This window comes from Lynx canadensis, chromosome A3 (genome assembly GCF_007474595.2).
Source record: "Lynx canadensis isolate LIC74 chromosome A3, mLynCan4.pri.v2, whole genome shotgun sequence".
NCBI lineage: Eukaryota > Metazoa > Chordata > Mammalia > Carnivora > Felidae > Lynx > Lynx canadensis.
This window is the reverse complement of record NC_044305.1, coordinates 117,771,348-117,796,432: the sequence shown is the minus strand read 5'-3', so window position 1 is coordinate 117,796,432 and position 25,085 is coordinate 117,771,348. Positions and strand designations below refer to the sequence as shown.

The 25,085-nt window shown below is 41.5% G+C and overlaps 1 protein-coding gene across 5 annotated transcripts in view; it reads right to left on the bottom strand.

Annotated features, from left to right (window-relative positions):
* The window catches only part of RBKS (ribokinase), a 101,264-nt gene that overhangs the window by 74,295 nt on the left and 1,884 nt on the right, over nt 1-25,085 (bottom strand). For all 5 annotated transcript variants that reach the window (XM_030311403.1, XM_030311399.1, XM_030311402.1 and 2 more), the window contains exon 2: nt 10,752-10,884. In XM_030311403.1, the coding sequence (XP_030167263.1) occupies nt 10,752-10,884 (133 nt within the window). The remainder of the gene's footprint in view (nt 1-10,751; nt 10,885-25,085) is intronic.

Here is a 25,085-nt window from a genome sequence, read left to right as displayed (position 1 = left end):
CTCTGGATATATCGATAGAAAGAAACCTAGGAGGTTACTTGGGTCAAGCTCCTCAATGAGTGCAGATACAATTTCCTGGTAAGATTTTAGATGGTCTAGATCAGGGGTTGGAACATTTTTTTTTCCATAAAAGGCCAGATGGGTAATAGTTCGGACACTGTTGGTCAGATGGTCTCTTTTGCAGCGATTCAGCTCTGCTGTTGCAGTGTGAAAGCAGCCGAAGAAAATCTGTAAACAAATGGATGTAGCTGTGTTCCAGTAAAACTTTATAAAAACACATGGTAGGCAAGATTTGCTCCATGGGCGGTAGTTTGCTGACCCAATTTAAATGCCTCCTTCGAGAGCTTCTTTCTCAAAGAACACTTTTCCCTGTGCTTTTCTGGTAGAAATGCTGAGTAGGCAATAATCTCAAATAATATACAATAATTTCTTATGAGCAGAATTTCTGTCTCTACAAAGAAGAGTGTCCACTATAAAGCACTGCTGTGGGGGAGAGTGCCCAGTGGAGGGAGGTCATTTGTCAAAGGTTTTCTTGGTGGGAGGCTGGCCATTTATCTACCAAAGCATCCCATTTCTTAGGTCAAAGATTCATACCAGAAACAAACTGTTTTCTCATCTGTTTTTAAACATTATTTAACTCTCTCCCATGGGCAATCAAGATGTGATATAGTTGGGAGGGACGCCTGGGTGGCTCAGTCGGTTAAGCATCTAACTCTTGATTTCAGCTCAGGTCATGATCTCACAGTTCATGGGATCGAGCCCTGCGTCAGGCCCTGTGCTGACCGTGCGGAGCCTGCTTGGGATTCTCTCTCTCCCTCTCTCTCTGCTCCTTCCTGCTCTCTGTCTCTAAAAATAAATAAACATTAAAAAAAAAAGATGTGATATAGTTGGGGAAAGCATCACTACAAGAATATTGTAGGGATTAAAGGAAGGCCATTCCTCAGCATGTGGGGCCCGGTACAAATTAGAGCAAAGAAACTTCTTTCTCCCCTTTCCTATCAGTTTAATACAGGCAAAATCTGTTTAAGGTGAACACCAAAGGCATGTCTGATAAATGGTGGTGATGATATAAACATTTGGAAGTGCAGGGATTAGGGAGAATTGTTGGAGAGGAGGAGGCAACCCCAAAACATTTGGCTTTGCCTTCAAGAAACTGATAATACTGCAGGGAAAAGAAGGCGTACAGAGACACCCGTCACACCAAGTGGAATATCAGGCGCATCCGAGGCATAATGAGGAAGGGACGGCCTGCTCAGACTTGCCGCAGTGGTATTTTAGTGGCTGCAGTAGCTGTCTTCTTCTGCTTGGGGAATCACCTGATGGGCTGCGTCCCTTGCTGACGGTTATGGTTCCAGGTTTATTCCAATAGTGACTTCCTGGCAAACCTGTTGGCTGGTGTTCTAAGCTCTACGTGAGAGGTGAGACAACATACTTTGCTTTTGCCTTCTTTGATATTCCCATGACAAAAATAAAAATCTCGTAACTAAAAAATAATGGAAAAGTAACAGCACTGCTGAGGATTTACAGAAGTCAACCTTAGCCCTGTTAACTTTGCATCTGGGTTGTGGAGATACATTACAAAGTAAAAGGAGTGATAAGAAGCCTGAGAACAGGAAGACGACATTTGCACTTGTGTCATGGAAGTCAGAAGTGCCCTCACACCTCCTGTGTGGTTTTGGGCAAGCCACATTTTTAAAAAAAAATGTTTATTTTTGAGAGAGAGAGAGAGAGAGAGAGAGAGAGAAACAGAGAGTGCGAGCGCTGGGGTGGGGCAGAGAGAGGATGGAGGGGACAGAGGATCCAAAGTGGGCTGTGTGCTGACAGCAGAGAGTCCCATGCAGGACTCGAGCTCATGAATCGTTGAGACCATGACCTGAGCCGAAGTTGGACGCTCAACTGACTTAGCCACCGAAGCGCCCCTGGGAAGGTTGCTTTTAACTGCCTCTTGGCCTCAGTTTCCTTATCTGGAAAGTCACAGCACCTGTGAGGATAAAATAACATGCATGAAGTGGGCTTAAAACCGTAAAGGATTAAATAATAGCTTGGTGCTATCACTGTCATTATCATTGTCGTCGCCATCCTCATCATCACCATGGCAGTTACTGCTGCTACCAGGGCTCCTGCTTCTTGGATTCAATCTCATAAACTACTTTCCTGTCCATCTGGTTCTCCCTGATGCTTCCAATTCTTCCTGTTGCTCCCTATTTTCAAACAGAAGAGCACTTGATCATGGAAGCAAGCCTGTGGGTGCATTAAATTATTTAAAAAATAAGACTGTATTACTATTATTATAATAAAAACGTAACATCTCCATTAATGGTGTAACTAATGCTGTTTAATGTAACCATGTATCCTGTTGCTTCCACAAGAATAACAGAGCCAACTGGGAGGATGTCTGTGTCTTAGACATACATATTACATCGAAATGTAGACAAAAAGGCAACAGAGATCTAAGTCCTTTCTTTCTGCATTACAGAGTCGCACAGATGCCTTGTGCTATGTAATACTAAAAGAACGCCATTTTCCCGATTTCCCCATCCTCGAACCTCTTACACAATCATTTATTCTGCTGGATTTCCTTTAAAAAAGGTGGAGCGAAGAGAACACTTTCCCATCCCCTGTGCTTACTTCTGACTCGAATGTAAGCCTCTTCCCCAGTCGCTGGACACTGATAACCAGGAGTCACAGGAACAGAACCCAAGCAGGTGTCCTGCAATGACTACCACTGACAGCTGAGTGAAGCTACCTTGAAAATCACAGTGAATGATGTAAAGGGAAGGTCCTTGAAATAAAAAGAACGTGAAATAATGTCATAAAGGAACCTTCATAGGTGTCTCTGGAGTCTTCCCTGTTTTCCCGGTCACATTTTGCTTATCAACCTGGCAAGAGAACTTGACGTGTAAGTATCTTGGCTGTGAAGCAAAATAGTGCGCGTGGAAGTCAGGAAACTTGGAATCGAATTTCAGTTTCTGCCATTATCGAGCTAATTAAAATTCTTTATATTTTGCTGCAAATTGTTCCACCTGAGCTAGGTAGGGTGGGACGGGGTGAGTTCTCTCTGGCAGGTAGGAAACCGATAGTTCTCAGCCTTTGCTGTGCATCGGTAGCTCCCGAGGAGTTTACAGACATCCGGGTGCTCGGGTTACACGCCACATCAATTGAACCAGGCCCTGTGCAGGTGAGACCGAGGCAGGTGCACCAGGTGATTGCAATGACTGCAGCCTCGGCCCGCTGGGACAGTGTGCGTAAAGCTTTGCGTGGAAGAAATGAAAAGGGAGAGCACAGTCCTGCCTGGCGCTGGGGTGGGAAGTCAGCTAAGTGGGAACACGGAGGAGTGTCGCCTACAGAATCTGCTGGGGGCGAGGGGCCCATCAGGGTCCAACACTGGGAGCAAGGTATCGTAAAGCTACAAAGATTGCTGCGCTCGTGTTTGCTGACTCTGGTCTCATTTTCACGTGGCTAGGCTCGCTCCCCCTTGCTTTGCTGGCTTCTCTTTCTAACACTCTTATTTGGCAAAAGTAGTTGGATTTCTCTGTTCTACAGAGTGGTCAGTAGAAAAGCACTGTTAACTTGGTATGATCATTTGTGTTAAAACACAAGGTGAATACAATTCAGTCGTGTCTATTTCCTTGCCTTCTGAGAACTTGGAAGTCCTTTCCTCTCTCCACCTAATCAAACCTTACCTGTTTTTCAAGCACAACTTAAAGCCTACCTTCTCTATTCTAGCCCTTCTTAATGCTCTCATTTCCTAAACTCCTAGAGCATTCCTAATAGATACCATTAAACATTTAATTGAATATCATCTTATGTTGTTTGCCTAAACAATCTCCCTAAAGGTCTAGCCTTCCTAAAGCTTCTTGGAGACTCTAGCTTAGCAAGACTCAAGCCCTGTACGTGAAATGTGTTCATAAGTATTTGGTCATCTTAGTTGCCTGTTTATTTTCTTGGGCCTATTTTATCATTCTTAAAATTTTTTTTTAATGTTTATTTTTGAGAGAGAGAGAGAGAGAAGGACACAGAATCCGAAGCAGGCTCTAGGCTCTGAGCTGTGAGCGCAGGCTGACAGTGGGGGAGGCTCAAACTCACGAACCGCAAGATCATGACCTGAGCCGAAGTCAGATGCTTAGCCAACTGAGCCACCCAGGCGCCCCTATCTTATCATTCTTAAAGGGATGTGACCACAGGCACTCAGACTCTCCTAGCAGTGGCTGCCAAAAGGGTCTATAGAAGGTTTTGCTCCTAAACAGCCCTCTTGAAGGCACTCCTACACTCTCCTTTCAGATAGTAGCAGTGAAATACTTTCGGGTAAAAGGGTTCTGGGAAAACCACTTTTGGGTAGAAGGATTCTGGGAAAACCATAGTCTGAGGGAGCCTGTTCCAGGTGAAAGAAGCCAGGTCATTGGCAATTAAGGACAACTACTTGCACTTATGCTAAGGCAACTCCTAGAACCCGAGAGACTCTTCAGGAAATCCCAGGCTTAGCTCTACCCTGAAGACTGTAGAGCAATGCAGCTGAATAGAACTTTCTGCAAGGATGAAACGTTCTCTAACTGTGCTGCCCAAAACAGGCACTTGAAATGCAGCCAGTATGATTGAGCAACTCAATTTACACTTTTATTTTAATGACATTTAAATCTAGCTGCACGTGGCTAGTGGCTACCATCTTGGATAATGCAGCTATAGGGAGATGTAAATTAGAATCACGGAAAACAAAAGGGCTGGGTGTATCAGGAGCAAGAACATTTACTCCAGCTAAGGCTACTGAGATATTTCCTTCACTCTTACCACCGAGAAGGCTCTCTGCATTGAGGGAGAGCCAGTCATGGCTTCCGTAGTCCAGAACCGTGACCTAATGCTGAGGAAGGTAACTTCAGTTAGCACTACATTTATAACAAACAAACATCCACATTTCAAAATGGCTGAGAAACGGGCTTCTCGGAATCCCTGAATGGTAGAAAACATCTAGTAATTCTATCCATCAACACACAGTTGAGGAAAATAAAACCTAGAGGACCAAGATACCGTACTCAAGGTCACATGAAGTTGAATATTCTGCTAAGAAATTTATCACATATATTAAAACAGATTGCCAACTTTCAAAGGTAGAGTGCACAAAAACATAATTAACACTCAAATGAACACAATTTAATATTTGTGACTCAAGACATTCTGTGACATTTCAGTCCCAAAAGTCCTAATGAACAGCAGGTTAGGGATACTAACATGCATTTGTTGTCCTATGACAAAACCTGGCAGTTGCTTTTTTGAATAAGTCCCTCAGAATATTATTTTTCTTAACTTGTTACTTGTGGCTTTGCCTAAAAGAGGAAAGAAGAATATATACGATTCCACTTGTTTAAGCTAGCTCGTGGTTTAAATCCTATCTAAATGGGTGTTTAGCTTCATAATGGCCCTTAACATACAAAATTAATGCTACAATCAGTATTACGAGGCCTGCTTATCCAAGAGTGGAGGTGAGTTGGTGGTAACCCAATTATTTCTTCCATTCTTCCTATATGAGACACATTATTTGGTAAGGGTCATAGGGTACCCTGTGTTTGGACATGTGGCCAAGCATTCCAATCAATATAACCATTAGTTCTAGCCAGTTGTCCTACAGCAGAGCTCAGGAAAGGATAAATTTCACTTCATTCCTGGAATGGGATTACTTGGAAAGGGATGGTGACTAATTTTTGATCTTTGAAAACTAAATCTTACTGCACAGTTGACTGTCCCACAGTAATCTAACTGACAAGGCACCTTTTTGGTTAAGATGATGAGTACTCTAATATATTGCTTTTCAAACCATCTGTAGTGAAGGCTCAGTTTTTTTTTTCTTTTTTCATTTTCAATCCATTGTGGACTAATAATTCCATAAAATATAACAAATAAAAACAGAAAAAAAATCCTACAAAATACAAGGCTTAATTTATTATTACTATTATTAAAAAATTTTTTTTTTCAACGTTTATTTATTTTTGGGACAGAGAGAGACAGAGCATGAACGGGCGAGGGGCAGAGAGAGAGGGAGACACAGAATCAGAAACAGGCTCCAGGCTCTGAGCCATCAGCCCAGAGCCCGACGCGGGGCTCGAACTCACGGACCGCGAGATCGTGACCTGGCTGAAGTCGGACGCTCAACCGACTGCGCCACCCAGGCGCCCCTTATTATTACTATTATATTCAACAGCTATAAAATTCCTCTTTAAAATTGCTATAAATATTTCTAATTGCTTATTCTCAATTTCTGTAATGTCCAGACCACTGACAGTTTGCAGAATGCCTGAGAGTCAGACCTTGAATGCGTGGCTCTAATATACTGCTTCTGTCACAGAGCTTAATATCTGCCCATTCCTCAGGGAAAACACACAGCTGTTTTTATTAGTTTTTTTTTCTTTTACCTTTTTATTTTCATTAAATTTTTTTAATATTTATTTTCTTTTTGAGGGAGAGAGAGAAAGCATGAGTTGGGGAGGGGCAGAGAGAGAGGGAGCCACAGGATCTGAAGTAGGCTGTAGGCTCTGAGCTGTCAGCACAGAGCCCGATGTGGGGCTTGAACTCACAAACTGTGAGATCATGACCTGAAGTCAGAGCTCAACTGACTGAGCTACCCAGGTGCCCTGTCTTTTTTTTTTTTTTTTTTAAGTAAGCTTTATGCCCAATGTGGGGCTTGAAGTCATGACACCAAGATCAAGAGTCACATGCTCTACCAAAGGAGCCAGCCAGATGGACCTAGTGAGTTTTGATAATGTCATGTTTGAGGAAAGCAAGACCAGGGTCCTTGAGGGTCCTTCCAGTTGGCTGATTTGAGATCGGGGTTATTTGGGTCCTTGCCTGCTCAGGGTTCCTTTCCACCGCACAAGAAGCAGGGTCTTTGGGCTCATTCGAGGCAACCACAACTTGAACTCTTTATTCTCCCAAGGTCCTCCCTAGCAGCCAGTTTTGGATATCTAGAAACAACTTCCTCCTCCAACATTTATCTTCAATGGAATGGTAGAAGAGGAAACACAAAAATCAGGTATTATGAAAGGTATTCTAACAGACTCTGCCCTGCCAAGAAGACTTTCGTTTTCTATGATATCTGCCTAGATTTTTAATCTGAAAATATCATTTCCAGTTATCCTTCGACTGTGGCCTTGGGCCCACGACTCAGTTGAGTACTGACTGTACAACTCTTAACAACTTGAAGTGTTTCATTATTACATGTTGCGCTGGATACGTATCGACGGACTCTTGCTTAATAGTCCTCATCACAGTATCTTGGCAAATAATTCCCCTGAGCTCAAAAGAAGATGTTTTGCATGTGCCATCAGTCTTACTTCACCAGAGCTTGAATTTTAGTTTGTTGCAGGGTAGTAGTAGGTAAGTTAATGTTGCTAAGAAAACTGTAGGAAATTTTCTACCTGTTTTTCTTTTGCTCCATCTGTTCATTTTTATCTGGAGTAATGTCATGATTTTGGTTTCCACTTGAAAGTTGTCATCTTTAAAAAACTGCTATACAGCAGGTTGGCTAATTTGCTTAATAAGAAAATACTTCACCAATGGAAAAAAATATCAAGATTAATGGATAATGATACCTTCTACTATAAAAGATATTTTTCTTTTTTTTTTTTCAACGTTTTTTATTTATTTTTGGGACAGAGAGAGACAGAGCATGAACGGGGGAGGGGCAGAGAGAGAGGGAGACACAGAATCGGAAACAGGCTCCAGGCTCCGAGCCATCAGCCCAGATCCTGACGCGGGGCTCGAACTCACGGACCGCGAGATCATGACCTGGCTGAAGTCGGACGCTTAACCGACTGCGCCACCCAGGCGCCCCTAAAAGATATTTTTCTTAAAAAAATTTTTTTTAATGTTTATTTTTGAGAGAGAGAGAGAGAGACAGACAGACAGACATAGCGTGAGCGGGGAAGGGGCACAGAGACAGGGAGGCACAGAATCTGAAGCAGGCTCCAGGCTCTGAGCTGTCAGCACAGAGCCTGATGTGGGGCTCGAATTCACAAACTGTGAGATTATGACCTGAGCTGAAGTTGGACACAACCGACTGAGCCACCCAGGCGCACCAATTTTTCTTAAAAAAAATTTTTTTTTAATGTTTGTTTATTTTTAAGAGAAAGAGCATGAGCAGGGGAGGGGCAGAGAGAGAGATGGAGACACAGAGACCAAAGCAGGCTTCAGGCTCTGAGCTGTCAGCACAGAGCTTGAGGCAGGGCTCAAACCCACAAGCTGTGAGATCATGACCTGAGCTGAAGTTGGATGCCCAACCGACTGAGCCACCCAGGCACCCCTAAGATATTTTTCTCTTTAACAGGTCTAAGAATACTGTAAAGTCAGTTAAGTGCCTGACTCTTGGTCTCAGCTCAGGTCTTGATCTCAGAGTTGTGAGTTCAAGCCCCAGGCTGGGCTCCACGCTGGGCATGAAATCTACTTAAAAAAATGTCTATATCTATATATATATCTATATCCATATCTATACCTATATCAAATACATCACCTATCTATCTACATATATCTATAGACATCTACAGATATATAAAGAAGTCTAAGAACATTAAGCTAAAGAAATATGTGTCTAAAGGTTCCAGGTTATCTAAGCAAAGGCACCCCGTATGGGTTTTGGCTGAAGCCATGCTTTCTTATCCTCTCTGTACAGATACCCATGCTGAAGCCTAGCACGGGGCTGGACAGCAGATGACTGCATCAGGGGCACAGTAGATATAAAGCACTTTCCAAACTGCACAGGTGTTAACACAAACTGTCATACACGGACTGGAATAAAACAGCACCACTGCTTTATCAAACTCCTAACTGTAACATTTCCCCAAATACAGCCCTCTGCTGTCTATTCCTCTCACATCCACTCCTGATGGTTGCATGATTCACTTCCCAAGTTCACTTCCACAACTCAAATATTTCTATTTTGCGTTTCTCTTTGCCTCAAATTCAACAGACCCAAAATAACACCAATCTCAATCTTCGAGTTGGATGAGATCCCAGGGGACATCCAATTTTGACTTTCATGGCTACATGAATAGCATTTATGAAGCTTCCAAGAGGGGTTCTCTAATCTCTCCTTTTACGGCTCCGCTCTAGGGAACTCCTCTCTTTCCAGAGCAGCCATTTTTGGTACTTTGCTTCCAATACCCATTCTCTGTCCATGTTTTCCCAGCCAGGAAATATCGTCCTCTTTCCAGTTCCCAAGCCCCCGTTAAGTCAGCACCATCTGATGACTCCCCAAACCCTTCATTTCTAATCAAGTACAGGAGAGGTCAGGCCTACAGCTCCCTCTCCTTGCCCCACAATTCCTAGCATGTAATGGGTCATCAATAATTCATGGATGATTGACACTTAAAATCTATCAAGACTTCAACCTTAGCAAACGAGCGTTTCTTACTTTGAATCTTGTGCTTCATGTGATGTTTTTGACCAAACAGCCAGATGAGAATTGTATCGTGTTAATCATAAATTAGAAATAAAACTGCAGTTCATTAGCAGATGAAATGATAATCGCTTATCGTTTGTACATCATTTAAAGACTCCCATGGAGAGAAGAGTGCTGTGTGCACTGGGAAGTGAAATTTCAGAGACATTTTGGTAAAAATGACCCAGCCTACAGGAGAGGGCTCATTCTTTTAAATTTCTCAGATTCCTCTTATCTTTTACTGTGTAGACCAAGTCTAGCTTTTCTAAAGTAAATTATCTTTTTTGTTACACCAGTGATGCAAGCACCTTAAAATTTCATTAAACATGCAAACATTGAACCTCTGGCAGCCAATTTTGTCTTATTTTCAAATAATTTCAGACAGATGGATAGAAATAGGGGATATTTTACATATCATTTCCTTATATTCCTGCAAAAAGAATTATGCCTAAAAATTAGTTATGGGTAGTTCAGTAAAGCCCAGATTCCTTTCTGATCCAAGGGCTAGCATTAGAAGAAATAACTTAAGAGCTACACAAGTGAATCACAAGTTATTACACCGACTTTCCAAGAGCTGTGTTGCAGCAAAAACTGCTAAAAGCAGGATTAACTTCTGTCGTTCAGAAGCTGGCATACAGAAACTCAGTGGGGCAGGCGAATTCCTCTCACTTCTCATCCTTCACTTGGAAGCCCAGCAAGTTAAAGACGTGCATAATTAAGTTATTTGAGGACTGCTACTTCCCAGAGGACACACTGAGGTAGAAAGCAATCTAAAGGACAAGGAAGATTATCCTCTATTTAAATCTTTAACAAGGAACTACCAAAAAAAACAAAACAAAACAAAAAACAAACCAGATACTCAAAAGCAAGTACATGTAAATGCATGCTTCCAGCAGCATATTCACAATAGTCAAGAGGTGGAAACAGCTCAAGTGTCCATCAACAGACAAATGGATAGACAGATAATGGTATGTACAACGGGATATTATTCCGCCACAAAAGGAAAAAAAAATAGTACATGCTATAAGGTAGATGGACTTTGAAAATATTACGTTAGGTGAAATAAGCCAGACACAAAATGTCACGTATCCTAGGATTCCATTTCTAGGAAATATCCAAATAGATAAATCCACAGAGACAGATGGTGGTTGTGAGGGTCTGGGGGTGGGAGTGGGGTGGGGGGGGGGATGGGGAGAAACTGCTTAATGGTAAGGAATTTTACTTTGGAATGATAGAATTGTTCTGGAACTAAAGAGAATAGCGGTTGTCCAACAACACTGGGAATGTACCAAATGGCACTAGAAGCCTCTCCACTGTAGTCTACACTTACCTTGCATACCATGGATGTCTTTGCTCCGAGCCTAGCAGCTTGGACACACTGGTTGGCACCTTTCCCTCCAAAGCCAATAAAAAACTTATGTCCATGAATGGTCTCACCAGTTTTGGGCAAACGAGAAGTAAGGCTATCATAATTTAAAAAGAGAAGGAAAAAAAAGGCACATTGGTAACTGCAATCACTTTAAGTTCTTCAGAAGAGAGAAGGAAGGTTCTCTGAAGGAGCTCTAGTCTTAGGAATCAGAAGCAGAGATTATCTTTTCCTTTAAGGTAACGTTCAGGGCGCCTGGGTGGCTCAGTCGGTTCGGCGTCTGACTTCAGCTCACGTCATGATCTCATGGTTCATGAGTTCAAGACCCACACTGGGTTCTCTGCTGTCAGCGCAGAGCCCGCTTCAGATCCTCTGTCTCCCTCTCTCCCTGCCCCTCCCCTGGCTTGCCCTCCCTCTGTCTTTCTCTCTCAAAAATAAACAAACATAAAAAAGCGATAGCACTCAGTGGTTGGCATCACCTTCTAGAACGCATCTGCTGACGGGATTCTTTACTTCCCTACAGCCCCACAACCACGCTACTGAAGCTCCACTTCAGATGACAGTTCCTAGTGTCTGTACTGCATCAGGGGTGTTCGTAGGTGCCTTTGTTTTCCATGATGGGGAGCTTTTGGAGGGAGGTTAACTTCAGATTTCTGCTTCTCAGTGCCCCCAGCACAGACCTTAATTCACCATGGGACTTGATAAATGAGACCAAGTTAATGTGTGTTTCTGTACAGATTGATCTGGTCACTTTAACAAGAGGTAGGAAGTGTAGCAGGATTCTGGTACCCATGTTCAGGACCTACGGAGAAGGAGGAAGTTTCAATTCTAGGCACTAAGGAATCACACTTGTTTCCTTGCAGGTGGGGTGGGAGTGGGGCATTTCAGTGACAGGATCAGGTGTTAGCCCCAGTCCCTCCTGTTTACCTCCCATTTCATGTACTGACTCAAAAATAGCATCTATTAAAAAAAAACCAAACAAAAAACGGAGTCTAAAGAACCTAGTTAAAAATTTTTACCATAGGAACTTTCAAACATACAAAACTAGAGAAAACAGTATATTAACTTCTCTACCCCCATGCACTCATCACCCAGATTCAACTATTGTCAACTCCTAGCCAATCTTGTTTCCGTCTGCATTTTTAGGGACTTCTCCAAGAGCTAAGGATTTTTTTAGTGACCTGTTACTGCCTAATGAGGGTAGTACTAAAGGAGACAAAAAGTCAGGGTAAAAGGTTTTCTCCAGGATATGATTTTCGTAACATCAAAGTGGAAAATGTGAGGAAACAAATCTTTGAAGGACAGAAGACTTGAGAATGGAAAGAGCCCTTGGTATAAGGGCAAGTGAAGAAGATGGGCACCAGTGGCATGAGGACCGGGTGGCCACAGAGAAATGGGCTAGACGGACCAGATGGGAGGAGGGCAGGTGTGACCGAAAAGGTTAATTAGCTTTAGATGGGAAAGAAAGGCCAAGAGAGCAGTTCACGACAGCAAGTCAATTGAGAACCTACTCTGTCCTGGCAGATTTGCAATTTATATTCATTTCCCACCTAGGCTGTGATCTTTCTGAAACCAGTTCTTATTCCTAATTATAGAGTAACAGAACAATGCCAATTCCTGCAGGTCACTAACAGCCTGTTTGCAATGGAATGACTGATGGCTAATGCCAAGAACACGTGACTGTGTCGCGAACGACCAAGTTCAACCTGTGCACCTCCTTTATGTGGTTCTAAAAAATCTCAATAAACTGGGCTAAATGACTCCATTCCCAAGCAGTGCAGTGTCAAATATGGTTATTTGAGATTCAAAAGAGACTCATCAATAATTTGAAAACATTCTATTCCACTCCTCCCCTTTCAATTCTATTTTTATCTCCTATTCTAAATGCATTTATAGTACTGATGAAAAAAATCCATCTACAAGGTTCACTTCTGAAAAAGGTACTCAATCAAGAGAAAAATGGTTTTAATGTAATGTTATTATCCTGTCATTTAATTTAGCAATGACAAGTGATGATGAGATTTTGATTTGCATCAGAAATCTTAAACATTTTAGGATTCTGTTATGAACAGGCAATGATGAGTAATCTGTGCGACTGAGTATGTGAATTCTTGGCTTATTGATGCTGCTACAAACAACATCCATAACAACCTCAAAAAGAAAAAAAATATCCAATGTGGCTAAAAACAGGCAAATAACTTAATTAGTAAGACTGTGGGTAAAGAAACTTATGATTTCCACTATATTCATAGTTAGATCTGGGTCACAATTCACTGGTTTGAATCAGGTATATTTTTTTATTATTGACTGTGGGAAATCATGAAAAATATATCAGCAGATGATTATTGGGATGTATATATATGGGACGGAGGAGTGAAATCGGGGGTACAGTGTGTATGTGTTTGACGTGAGAGCAGATGGCTGGGATTTAAACTCCTTTCTAAACAACTTATATTAACACAAGCACTGTACTAATTTAGCCATCACTGAAATTTCTCACTCCTTTGGAACCCTACCCTTTTCTTTCTGCATCTATGCCCTACTCTTCTTTCTTTCTTCCTTTAACTGTGGACTTTCCCTGTGTGAGGACAAGGACCAAGTCTGTCATGTTCTCCATTTTATCCGGAGGGCTCGCCACTTAGCATGGGGTTGATAAAATATTTGAGTGAATTTTTAAAAGAGTTTTCCCTTGTCTCTGAAGGGTGGCAGGAAATGCCACCCCAAAATACGACTGGGGGACAAGACATGCTGCCCAAATATGCCACTTCGGTATATTGATTATGTTGAGCGGTAGGCACGTGAAAAGTAGCAAATGGAGGGAGAGGCTTTCTCTGAACTGCCCTTATCTGCCTACAGACCAGTCCCCCGAAAGGACTCAATGGCCATGAATCCCCTCCCCAGGAGTTTCATCCACCAGCAAGGATGGACTCCTGTCACAGGAGAGGAGGCTAGAAGTCAACATCACACCCAGATAAACGTTGTCACAAATGTTGTCTTATTTGTTCTACTGAGGGCTAGTTCGTCTTTCCTAAGCCATTTGCTCTCCCCCTAAGAAGCCTCCTTCCTTCCTCCCCCTTTCCTATTAAGAATCCTGAATTCCTCATCGCCTTGGGGAGTTACTCATTTTCCTCTGGGTATTTCCCATGTATACCTGGGGGATGCAGGCCAGTAAACTTGTTTTTCTCCTGTTAATCTTTTATTCCTGGGGTCTCAGCCAAGAACTGAGAAGGGTAGAGGGAAAATTATTTTTCCTCCCCTACATCTCTTTTCTGTCTCCCCTGTGTAGCATCCATTCTTACTTCTGAACTGCGGACGTGGAGGTGTTGATGAAAGGGAAGGAGACCGGCAGGGATGTTCAATTGTCTGGCAATGACAATTTCATGTTCTACCAGACCTTGCCCACTGCATTCCCAATATTAGCAGCCACTCCTGTCCTCTAAGCAGGAACTGTAACTAGAACTCATAGTATCATTCCTTCATTCATTCAACAAATGTTCTATTTAAGAAAAAAATCTTTTTTAGATTTATTTATTTTTGAGAGACAGAGCACAAGCGGGGGATGGGCAGAGAGAAAAGGAGACACAGAATCCGAGCTGTCAGCACCGAGCCCGACGCGGGGCTTGAACTCACGAACCTCGAGATCATGACCTGAGCTGAAGTCCGAAGCTCAATCGACGGAGCCACCCCGGCACCCCTCAACAAATGTTCTATTGGTATTTTCCAGTATATCTCTACAGGACAAAATCAACTTCCTGACAATGTAGTAAGACCTAACCCTGATGCAAGTAATACATGAGTGAAAACAAACAAACAAAAACCTGTCGGAGCACGAGGTTAGTATGATCTGATTCATGTTTGTTTGTTTTTTTAAGATCAAATTGGCTTTATTAAGCGATTCATGAATCAGGGCAGCATCTAGCAAGTAGAGGGGACCTCCCCAACTCACGATTTTTTAAAATAAAAAGATGTACATGTTCTTACAGGATATGTAAATGTGCAGAAAATGAAATGTTAATGACAAGCATCCATGAAAAGGGTGGAGAGAGGGAGCAAAAGTTCATGTTTTACTTTATATACTTCAACAGAGAGGTATGTGCAACAAGAATATATCTGCGCATTATGGGAGGCCACTGGTTACTACTTCAGATTCATCTGGCATCCCTGCATCCCTGCCACCACTTCTTCCTGGGCTCCTGCGGGTGCCACCTGCCCAACTGAGCCTTGCCCAATGCCAGTCTTTCCATTCCAGGGGTCTGTTTCTTTGTTATGGTTCCCCAGGCTGTCCCGCAGCATCGAGCGACCACTTGAACATGTCAGGTATCTTTGTATAGGTTTTTCTTGCTCCCTGGATTACAGACCCGCACAGTTTATGTGCACTGAAGCCTTTGTCTTGTGCCCTTTCTCTTGAACCCAGACTAAGACAGTTTACTGCTTATTTTTTTAAGGGTAAAGGAACTGGAGCGGAAAGCACTAGAAAGTTAGTTACAGTTGCCGATAGGCAGAAACATTTCTGAATTATAAATCCTCATTTACCTTGGATTAGGCTTTCCTCTCTCTTATGAAATATCATGAAATTAAGGCCTGGTTCAAGAAAGGATCTACACAAGGCATCATCCCCTCGATGAAAGCATTGCTATGATTCGCCCCAATTCAAACATAAGGTTTAGCAGGGCGCCAAAGACAAATTAAATTGCTCAAAGGAAACTAAAGAGGGAGGAGTACTGGTAGTTAATACACCATTGCTACCATTTAAAAATTAAGAACGGTGTATTTCTGAATGGGGGAGAAAACCCAAACAGAGAAAACCAGTCATAAGAAATATATTTGAATTTAAAACAAATTAGTAGCTTTAAAAATGTCACATTTTAAAGTTGCACAGGAGAAAACACTGCTAACTGTTCAGAGATGGCCCCTCAGTCTTCTGGGCCTTGAGAGGCCATGAGGTTAGAGCCTCGTTGTGCAAGGCAGCAGGCCTGAGCCGCTTACTGATGTATTACCTTTGACAGCTTTTCCCTCTTTGAACCAGCTTCTTCTCTTGCAAAACAGGTTTAATAATACTTGTCAACTCCTTAAATGCCTGGGTTTTGTGCTCTGAGTTATTTCACTGACAGGTGTTATCAGAACAACTAATCAATTGCTTTTAGCTTCTTGACAATGATGTGTTTGTTAGATTCTCAGAGATGATTCATACCAAGGGAAGGAATGACCTAGTGAAACAGGGATGAGAAGTCTTTTGACCAAAGAGGTCACCCTATCCGGGCTCCAGCCAAAAGTCAAGGAATATGTCGCTTTTTGGCTTTTTTCGTTCCATTCTTTCGTCTTTTGGCTGCAAGCTTCTGACACACTGGATGCCTCTATCTCTATAACGGGGAATTGTACTATTATTGCCCAATTAAAATTCATTATTTATTATTCCTACTGCCTGTATTCAACTGTATCTGTTCTTCTCAGCATTTGTGTGGGTCACATTTACAGAAATGAGAGTCATTTCCAAACCAACTTAGTGATATCTCTTTCCAGCTCTGTAAAAAGAACTTAGCCTCCCAACTAAAACTTCATTATGTGGTTCCCAACCCTAAATTTGCAGACAAAGGGCTTATTTAAGGGAATGAAAGCTGAATTATGCTTGAAACTGTTTTTTTTTTTTTTTTTTTTTTAACTGATTTTGGCTACTAATCCTGTCTTTTCCTGGTAAACCAGTCTGTGGCTAAAAAGTAGTTTTGCCTGAAGATGTAACTATTCTTGAACGTATAGGATACATATGGCCACAAGTGGCCAGCCTTCCAGAATGTCATATTCTTGAACCTTATTTATTTAAATTTTGCTGACGTGTGACAAAGTGTGCCAGGTACTAGGGGAACCAATGAAGAGAGTATGGTCTCCTGTGTTCTGGTCTTGTGTGGCTTCCTTCCTTCCCATCTCTGCTCAGATGTTTCCTCCTCAGAGAGGTCTTCCCACACCACCTTACAGGAGATGTCCCCATTCCCAATTTTTGTTAAGTACATATTCATTCTGACAAAGAATACTATGTTCCTGGATCAGAGACCCAGCTTTTTAATTACTCACAATTACATTAGTTCTCCGTGTCCCAATCTCCCCCAGGGTGACACGAGAGGAACTTCCAAATGATGAATTATTGGGAGTCTATATAGGAGCCCATACAGCTGCTGTCCCTCTTCCCCCCTGGGGTGGGGGAGGGGGAGAGGGAGAAAACACGACCTAGTGACCTTTGCATTGTAACGTAAACGGATCCTCGCAGGGGGAGCAGGGAGGTCTCTAGATTTACAGTCCCCAGAATGTAAATAAATGTGTCCAAGGGAGAAGTCCCTAAATCTCCCCAGAGGTCTCGGACTTGCAAGGTTTGTTTGCCATTCAAACATTCTTTAATCCTGGCGCTAGAGAGCTTTGCTCAGAAAGTCCCGATCACGCAGAGACGTGAGAACATTTATGGAGCATTGATTTCCAACGATTTTCTTCAGATCAGTATCACTATCTGACATTATAATACTCATTAATTTCTTTCCTCTTTCCCTATCTTGTTTTGGATTAACCGTATTCTACTTCATACTCACTACCGATGTGTTAACTCTCTTTTGTCTATTTTTTAAAAGATTTTAAAGTAATCTCTACACCCAACGTGGGGCTCAAACTTACAACTCTGAGATGCTTAGGAGTTGAATGCTCTCTACCACTTGGGCCAGCCAGGAGCCCCTCCCGTTTTTCTGTTTTTAAAAGTGACAATGAGCATCTTTTAACTTACCACAGCTTATTTTCAAACATTACTATACCACTTTACTTACAAGTGTAATTTACTTTACGATTGTATTTTTTCATTTCTCTTCCTATCCTTTGTGCTATTATTGTTACATATTTTACTTCTATATTATACAAACCTTACAATACTGTTATTTTTGCTTAAACTATCAATTGCCTTTAAAGAAATTAAGAAATAGAAGTAAGTCTTTGTATTTGCCATTTCTGGGCTCTTCATTCCTTTGGGTAGATCTGAGTTTCCATCTAGTATCATTTTGGTTCCACCTAAAGAACTTCAATATTTATTGCAGTGTGAGTTTCTGGTGATAAGTTCTCTCAGCTATTGTTTTTCTGTCTTTATTTCCCCTTCATATCGGAAAGATACAGAATTCTATGTAGATTATTTTTGAAGCACTTTAGAGTTTTTTTTTTTTTTTTTGTGGCTTGCATTGTTTCTGACAAGAAGTCTGCATTCAATCTTTGTCCCCTTACATATGTAATGTCTGTTTCGGAGACTTTTAAGAGTTTCTAATTGGTCTGCAGGAATGTGATTACAATGTGCTTTGTTGTTTACAGTATGCTTATCCTGCTTGGGGTTCATTGAAATTCTTAGATCTATATATTTATAATTTTCATGAAATTTGAAAAAAATTCAGCCATTATGTCTTCAAATATTGTTTTGTGCCTCACCCACTCTTACTCTTAGACTCCAATTACACAAATGACAGATTCCTTGTCTCAAATCACAAAGGCTCTGTGCATTTTGGTCATGTTCTTCTCTATGCTTCAATTTAGATGCTATCTCTTACTATCTTCAAGTATACTGATCCTTTTGTAATGTCTACTCTGCTGATAAGCCCATCAAAAGAATTTTTCATTTCTTAAACTTCTATTTGGTTCTTTTATATATCTTCCACTTTTCTCCTCACTGTATTCGTGTTTTTCTTTAAATCACTGAGCATTTTGTAACGGTTCTTTTAAAATCCCTTTCTGCTAATTCCACCATCCCTGCCATTTCTGCAGGTCAATTTTGATTGATTTTTTTTCCCCCCTTGGTTATGGATTACATTTACTTGATTCTTTGCATGACTATTGATTTTTGATTGGAGGCTGAATATTTCAAAGGTTACACTGTTGAGTGTCTTAATTCTGTTGTATTTTTCCAAAGGGTTTCCTTTTTTTTTTTGGGCATCTAAATAATTTGTGGATCTGTTTGATCCTTTAAGGATTGTTTTTGTGATTTATTAGGAAGAGTTTAGAGTAGCCTTTACTTTAGGGCACGTTTACCCCTTAAGTTGTGGTCCTTCTGGGATCTCTACTGAATGCTCCAGGGGTTCAATAATGTTTCTGGCTGAATAGAATGTGATACCTGGGAAATGTTCAGCTTAGAGCTCTCCAGTAGTGGCCTGGCTTTGTGGAGTTTCTATGTACGTCCATTTAGTATTTAGACTCAAGGGGACTCCTATGCAGATTTCTGGACCTTTCCCCGATTAGCTCCTTCCTCACTAGTGCATGTTCCCTCAAATTCTAGCTACCTTAGTCTCCCTAAACTATGAAATCCATTTTCTCACCTCACTGATATTTGCCATGCTTTCCCCGGGTTTCTTCTCTCTGTGCCATGGTCAGTAATGTGCCTCCAGGACTCACCTGTTTGTTTCCTTTCTCTTCTGGATAACACGCCTGCTGTCTAATATCCAGCTGCTTCATAGATCTTGTCCCTTATATACCCCATTTTCTAGTTGTTTATGGTGGGAAGGTTAAGTCTGGTACTAGTTACTCCATCATGGTCACAAGTAAATATTTTTGAATGAATGATCTATACCTTAAAAGACACTTCTAGAAATAGCTGGGATGACAGATGCCTCTGTACATAAATCTTACAATGAGGTGAGAGCAGAGCAAAAGTGCTGTGCATGAGTGTAGCCCAAGGAGAAAAGTAAACTAGTTATTAAACAGGAATCTGGTCAGAATAAAGGAAACAATAAGGGGCCACATCCTCTTCCATCCCTCCAATACAGGATTGAAGACTGAGTACAGACGGCACTAGGAGAGGCTAACAAGTGAAACAGTAAAAACATTATTTAAAAATTAAAATGCCATCTGATGTCAACTAGTCTTTTTGGACAATTACACACAGACCTCCTTACTCCCGGGTGAGCAAAGTTCTGGAGAGAGAATAGAAGCTTGGCTAGAGAGGTACAGAAAGACCTAATCCTGGAGCTAGAACCTGTGAGAGGAGAGGGCAGGAGAACTATGTGTGTGGATGGGGGATTAGTGAATGGGGACGGGACAACTATAGGACGGCGTAAGGTATGTAGGAAAAGCAGGATGCGGAACAACAGAGCAGAAAAGGAACTGGCGAAGCTAAAGCATTTATCAGAGTTCCTGATGGAAAACATTTTACTTCACTGAAGAAGACAAGCAAAGTATGAATAGTGATAAATAACTACACAACTGGTATTTTGTTTTCTATTTTGCCAATTAGTTATAGTAAACTTTAAATTTCAAAATGACTTCTGTCACCACATTGTAATTATCCAGGCTACTTCTTCCTGCCATCTGCTGGTGTAGGTTAAAGGAATACAAATGGAATTAATTTTATCCTAAGCGAAATATAATTAGAAAGATAAATCAGCGCACAAAAAAAAAAATGTATTCTGGAATCAATTATTAAAAATTTTAACTTATCTACTATTTTTGGGTTTTGGTGCTCATGCTTCTCCCACATTCCCATCATCGTGAATAATCAAGAATGGATTATGCTTGAACTTTACATTTGTGAGATAGGTTAGAATAGGCATTATCCTCCCTTTGGCAGCAAGTGAGCTATAGGAATACAAATCTGACCATGTTGTTCCTGTCCTTTGGGCCCTTTGCTAGTTCCCAGGGCCTACAGATAAAAACCCTAGCACTTTAGCATGGCTGATGAGTCCTTTCATCTGTTTTTTTTTTTTTTTTTTAAGTTTATTTATTCTGCGCGCGAGAGAGAGAGACAGTGGGGAAGGGGCAGAGAGAGAAGGGGAGAATCCCAAGCAGGCTCTGTGCTGACATCAGACAGCCCAATGTGGGGCTTGAACTCATGAACCATGAGATCATGGCCTGAGCCAAAGTCAGACACTTAACCAACTGAGCCACCCAGGTGCCCCTACATCAACATCTTACATGTGACTCTTCATAGCCCAGTAGCCGCTGTCCTCAGCATACCCACATATGCCCACATCTGTGACTTTACTTCTGTGTGTTATCCCAGCTGGCCAGAATGTACTTAATCCTTTCCTCTTTTTTGCTGGGTTAGAACCTGCTTCTTTTCTTTTTTTAAAAGTTTATTTTCAGAGAGAAAACACATGTGTGTGTGCGCGAGTGGGGGAAGGGCAGAGGAGAGAGAGACTCCCAACCAGGCTCTGGGCTGTCAGCGCAGAGCCCGACGACGGTTCCGTCTCACAAATCGTGAGATTATGATCTGAGCTGCAATCAAAAACTGGATGCTTAACTGACTGAGCCACCCAGGTGCTCCTGCGTATTTTCTAAAACTTGGCTCAGGAGGCATCCCATCCAGGCGCTTTTCCCTCTGCTCCTGTAGAAGCTGCGGGCACTTAACCACATCACACTACAGTGACCGATCTTTGTGTCTGCCTTCAGGAGCTATGACCATGTTTTACTAATTGCAGTATCCTTAGCACTTAGCACAGTCTCAGTCTTTGAATGCTGTACACAAGTGACCAAACTTCCGGAGCAACATTTGTCATGAAGCCTGCCCGACCTTCCTTTCCCTAGAATACAGACACTAGGGCATGAAGAGCTGACAAAGGAACGGATGACTAAAGGGACTTCTTGGTAATACCACATGGGAGGTGGGCTTGCTTTGTCATATGTAATTTACTTTTTAATACATGTTTTCCTCGAAGGGACCAGAATTAGCAAATTTCCTATGAAAGATTTATTTTGATGTTAGGGAATTTGGTTGACAGAAACATTTACCAAAATACTAACTTTAAAGTTGGTAACTAATAAGCAACTTTCAAGACCAATTTAAGGAGCAGAAGGAATAATAAAGGATATTCTATTGCTTTAACATTGGACATGCAGGGTATTCCTCAGATTAACATTCCTCTGGCTTTTACTTTACTGAAAATGTGATGCACAAGAGAGTGTTCTGTTCTAAACATGACAGTCAAGAGGCTTCTGGGGGAATGAAGGTTAGAGGTTACTGTAATACGTTAAACACGTGTAACCTTTTCTAGGTATGGCACACATTTTTGGCTTTTTTTTTTTTTTTTTTTCCTAAGTAATACATGTCCAACGTTTCATCCACTTTGGATCAAAAAGCTTCTAAATTCACTTATTCTGCCATCCAATTAAAATCTTTTGAGAATTAAGCAATCATTTCCTGACTTGCCAAGGATTAAATTTAGATGCTTGGTTGAACATGAGCCTTATCTCTCAAGCCATCGCCTTTAATTGGAGCATGTAAAAGGATAACATAGGGTTTTAGTTGACATCATAGTCTATTGCCATGGAAATGTAAACATGGGTTTGTATTCAACTTGTCTCAAAGCAAGTTTTAGGGGTACGGAGAGACTGGGAGACAGGAGATAAATTATGTAAAAAAATGTACGCTCTACATGTTTGAGTGCCCTCGGAGCTCAGACCCTCAGTGATCTCATCCTGCCTCACGGCCTCAAATATCATCAATACACTGATGACTCTCAAATTTATATTTCCAGCTGGACCTATCCTCTGAACTCCAAACTCCTGTATCTGTCTTGACAGTCTCAGTTGGATGTCTAACAGGCACCTCGAATCTCACACATCCACCCTGAGCTCCAGATACTGCCCTCTCTGTACCCAGTTGGCTCTGCTCACAATCTTCTGTATCTCGGCAAAGGTCAGCTTCCCTTTCTACTTGCAAAGGCCACAGAACCTGGGAATAATTCTTGACCTATCTCTAGTCCTCAGCAAATCCTGTCAGCTCTGCCTTCAAAATATAATCAAAAGATGCTCATTTCTTCCCATTGGCACTGCTTTCAAGCTACCATCATTTCTCGCCAGGATTCTTCTGACTCTGAACTGGTCTCCTCTTTTCTGCCCTTGCCTTCCTTCGGTTTATTCTCACACAGTCTCCATAGTGATGATATTAAAATGCAAATCATATTAGGTCATCTCTCTGCTCATCCTCCAGTGGCTTTTCATCTTATTCAGGGTATGACCCAACATCCTTTAATCATTAATTGCCCTCTCCCCTCCTGTTTTTCCTTCTTCAGCCACACTGGACTCGTTGTTGGTCACTGATCATAAGAGGCATGCTCCCACCTCAGGACCTTTGCATATGCTCTTCCCCTGAGTATCTGTATGGCTTGCTTCCTTTCCTCTAGGTTTTGACTCAAAATCACCTCTTTAGTGAGGGTTTCTGTGGGCAATGGTCTGGAATAATTACTACTTCCATCTCCCTTTCATGCTTTATTTTCCTCCTTAGCATTTACCTAACATACTATGCATTTTACTTATTTCTATTGATACTGTCTTTTTCATTGGAATGTAAGCTCCATGAGGGGCACCTGGCTGGCTTAGTCAGTAGAACATGTAACTCTTAATTTCGGGGTTGTGAGTTCAAGCCCCACATTGGCTGATGGACTGATGGACTGTGGGGCCTACTTAAAAAAAAGAATGTAAGCTCCACAAGGCAGGGGTTTTTGGCTGTGTTTTTCATCCCTGCATCCTCTGCACTTAGGGAAATACCTGACTTAGTATAAAGTCAGGAAGTATTTGTTGAATGCACAATTTAAAAAATGGGTGATTCATGTCATAAGAAATAAAGGTTATTAGTGAGAAAGCATGATTAACAAAGATCTCTAAGCTTAATGTCTAAAATCATTCATTTGTTACTGGGTTTTCATGGAAATCTGTCTTTGGAGGAACTCTGACTTAATTTTCCACAAGGACAAGCTTGATATCTCTTAACTTTGCATTGTGGAACTTCAGAGATGACTGTTCAAGAAGAGAATAATGATACACATAGGTGGGTATTAAATAATGTTCATTGTTTACCATGTTGGATGAGCTAATGATATTTTAAAATTATTAGTACACAGAGCTTACTATTCATAGCAAACTGAAATTAGACATGAAAAAAAAAAGTGGCTCATTGATTGAATTAGCAGTGTCTGGCACACAGTAATGTAATATAACAAAGTGAGTTGGACTTGGATGCCGTCCAAGAGGGATTAGTTACTGAAGGAGTCTTATTTCCGAAGCGATTCTACGGTATACGCACAGGTGTCCGGGTTGGCTCCAGTTAAACTAAGAAATCAAGTAAGGAACTGTCATGAAGATACTATCTTTAGGCCCGAAAATTAAAAATCCTTGGTTGTTCTTCACCCGCTTACAAAGTAAACAATGAATGCAGAGACTACAAGCCTTCGAGTGAACTGCAGATGGAAAGGGCTATCAATATCAGCCAGAAGCACAGGCAGAATGATATAATGGAAGGATAAAGCTTGGGAAACATGGGTTCCAGCTTTCACTGTGCCACTAACTGGCTGTGTGAGTTGGGGTGAGTCCTCGAAGCTTAGTTACCTCACCTGTTAAATGTGGAGGATGGACTGATGGGCTTCAATGATTCCCCAAGCTCTATTATAAGATTTTTTGACTTTAAGCTTAATCAATGTGGTAGACAGAATAATGTCCCCCCCCCCCCGTTCCCCTGCCACCTTGCCCCAAAGACATTCACATCCTAAACCCTGAAACTTGTGAATATTATGTGGCAAGGGAAATTAAGGTTCCTGATAAGCTAACTTAAAATAAGGACATTATCCAGAATTATCCATCTGGGCTCACTATAATCACAAGGGTTCTTACAATGTAGAAGAGGAAGGCAGAAAGTAAGCCTCAGAGTGATGCCATGTGAGAAAGACTTGACTGACCATTGCTTGCTTTGAAGATGTTGGAAGGGGCCATGAGCCAAGGAATGTGGGCAGCCTCTAGAAGCTGGAAAACGCAAGAAAACAGATTTCCCTTAGGGCCTCCAGGAACGCAGCCCTACAGACACCTGGATTTTAGCTCAGTGAGATCTGTGTCAGACTTCTGACTTGGAGAACTGTATTACATTTGTATTATTTAAGCCACTAAGTTTGTTAACTTGTTACAGCAGCCATAGGAACTAACACAATCATGATAAGTACCACAACTAGCAAAGTTGGAGCCAAGTTCTCACAGATGCAGGGTTTAAATGAAAATTCTATACTCAGGTATTTTGTAAAGATCTTCAGAGGCAGGAGTAATCAGAAACCATAAAAAGTTTGCAGAAAAGTCATGAGAATAGTCTCTAAGGGAATAAAATTTTTACTAGTGATTCATGGGAAGGGTAGAAACCTGGTTATTTTATAAAGGAAAGAAAATGATGAGAGAAATTAGAAAAGTTATACACCACATAAGAGTTTCTTCTCTGGACCTCACTTTACTCTTTTATGAACTGAAGCGCGGGGATAAATAATCTCTAAATTCTTCTAGCACTTAAAAAAGATTTTAAAATCCTGACGGATGCTAACA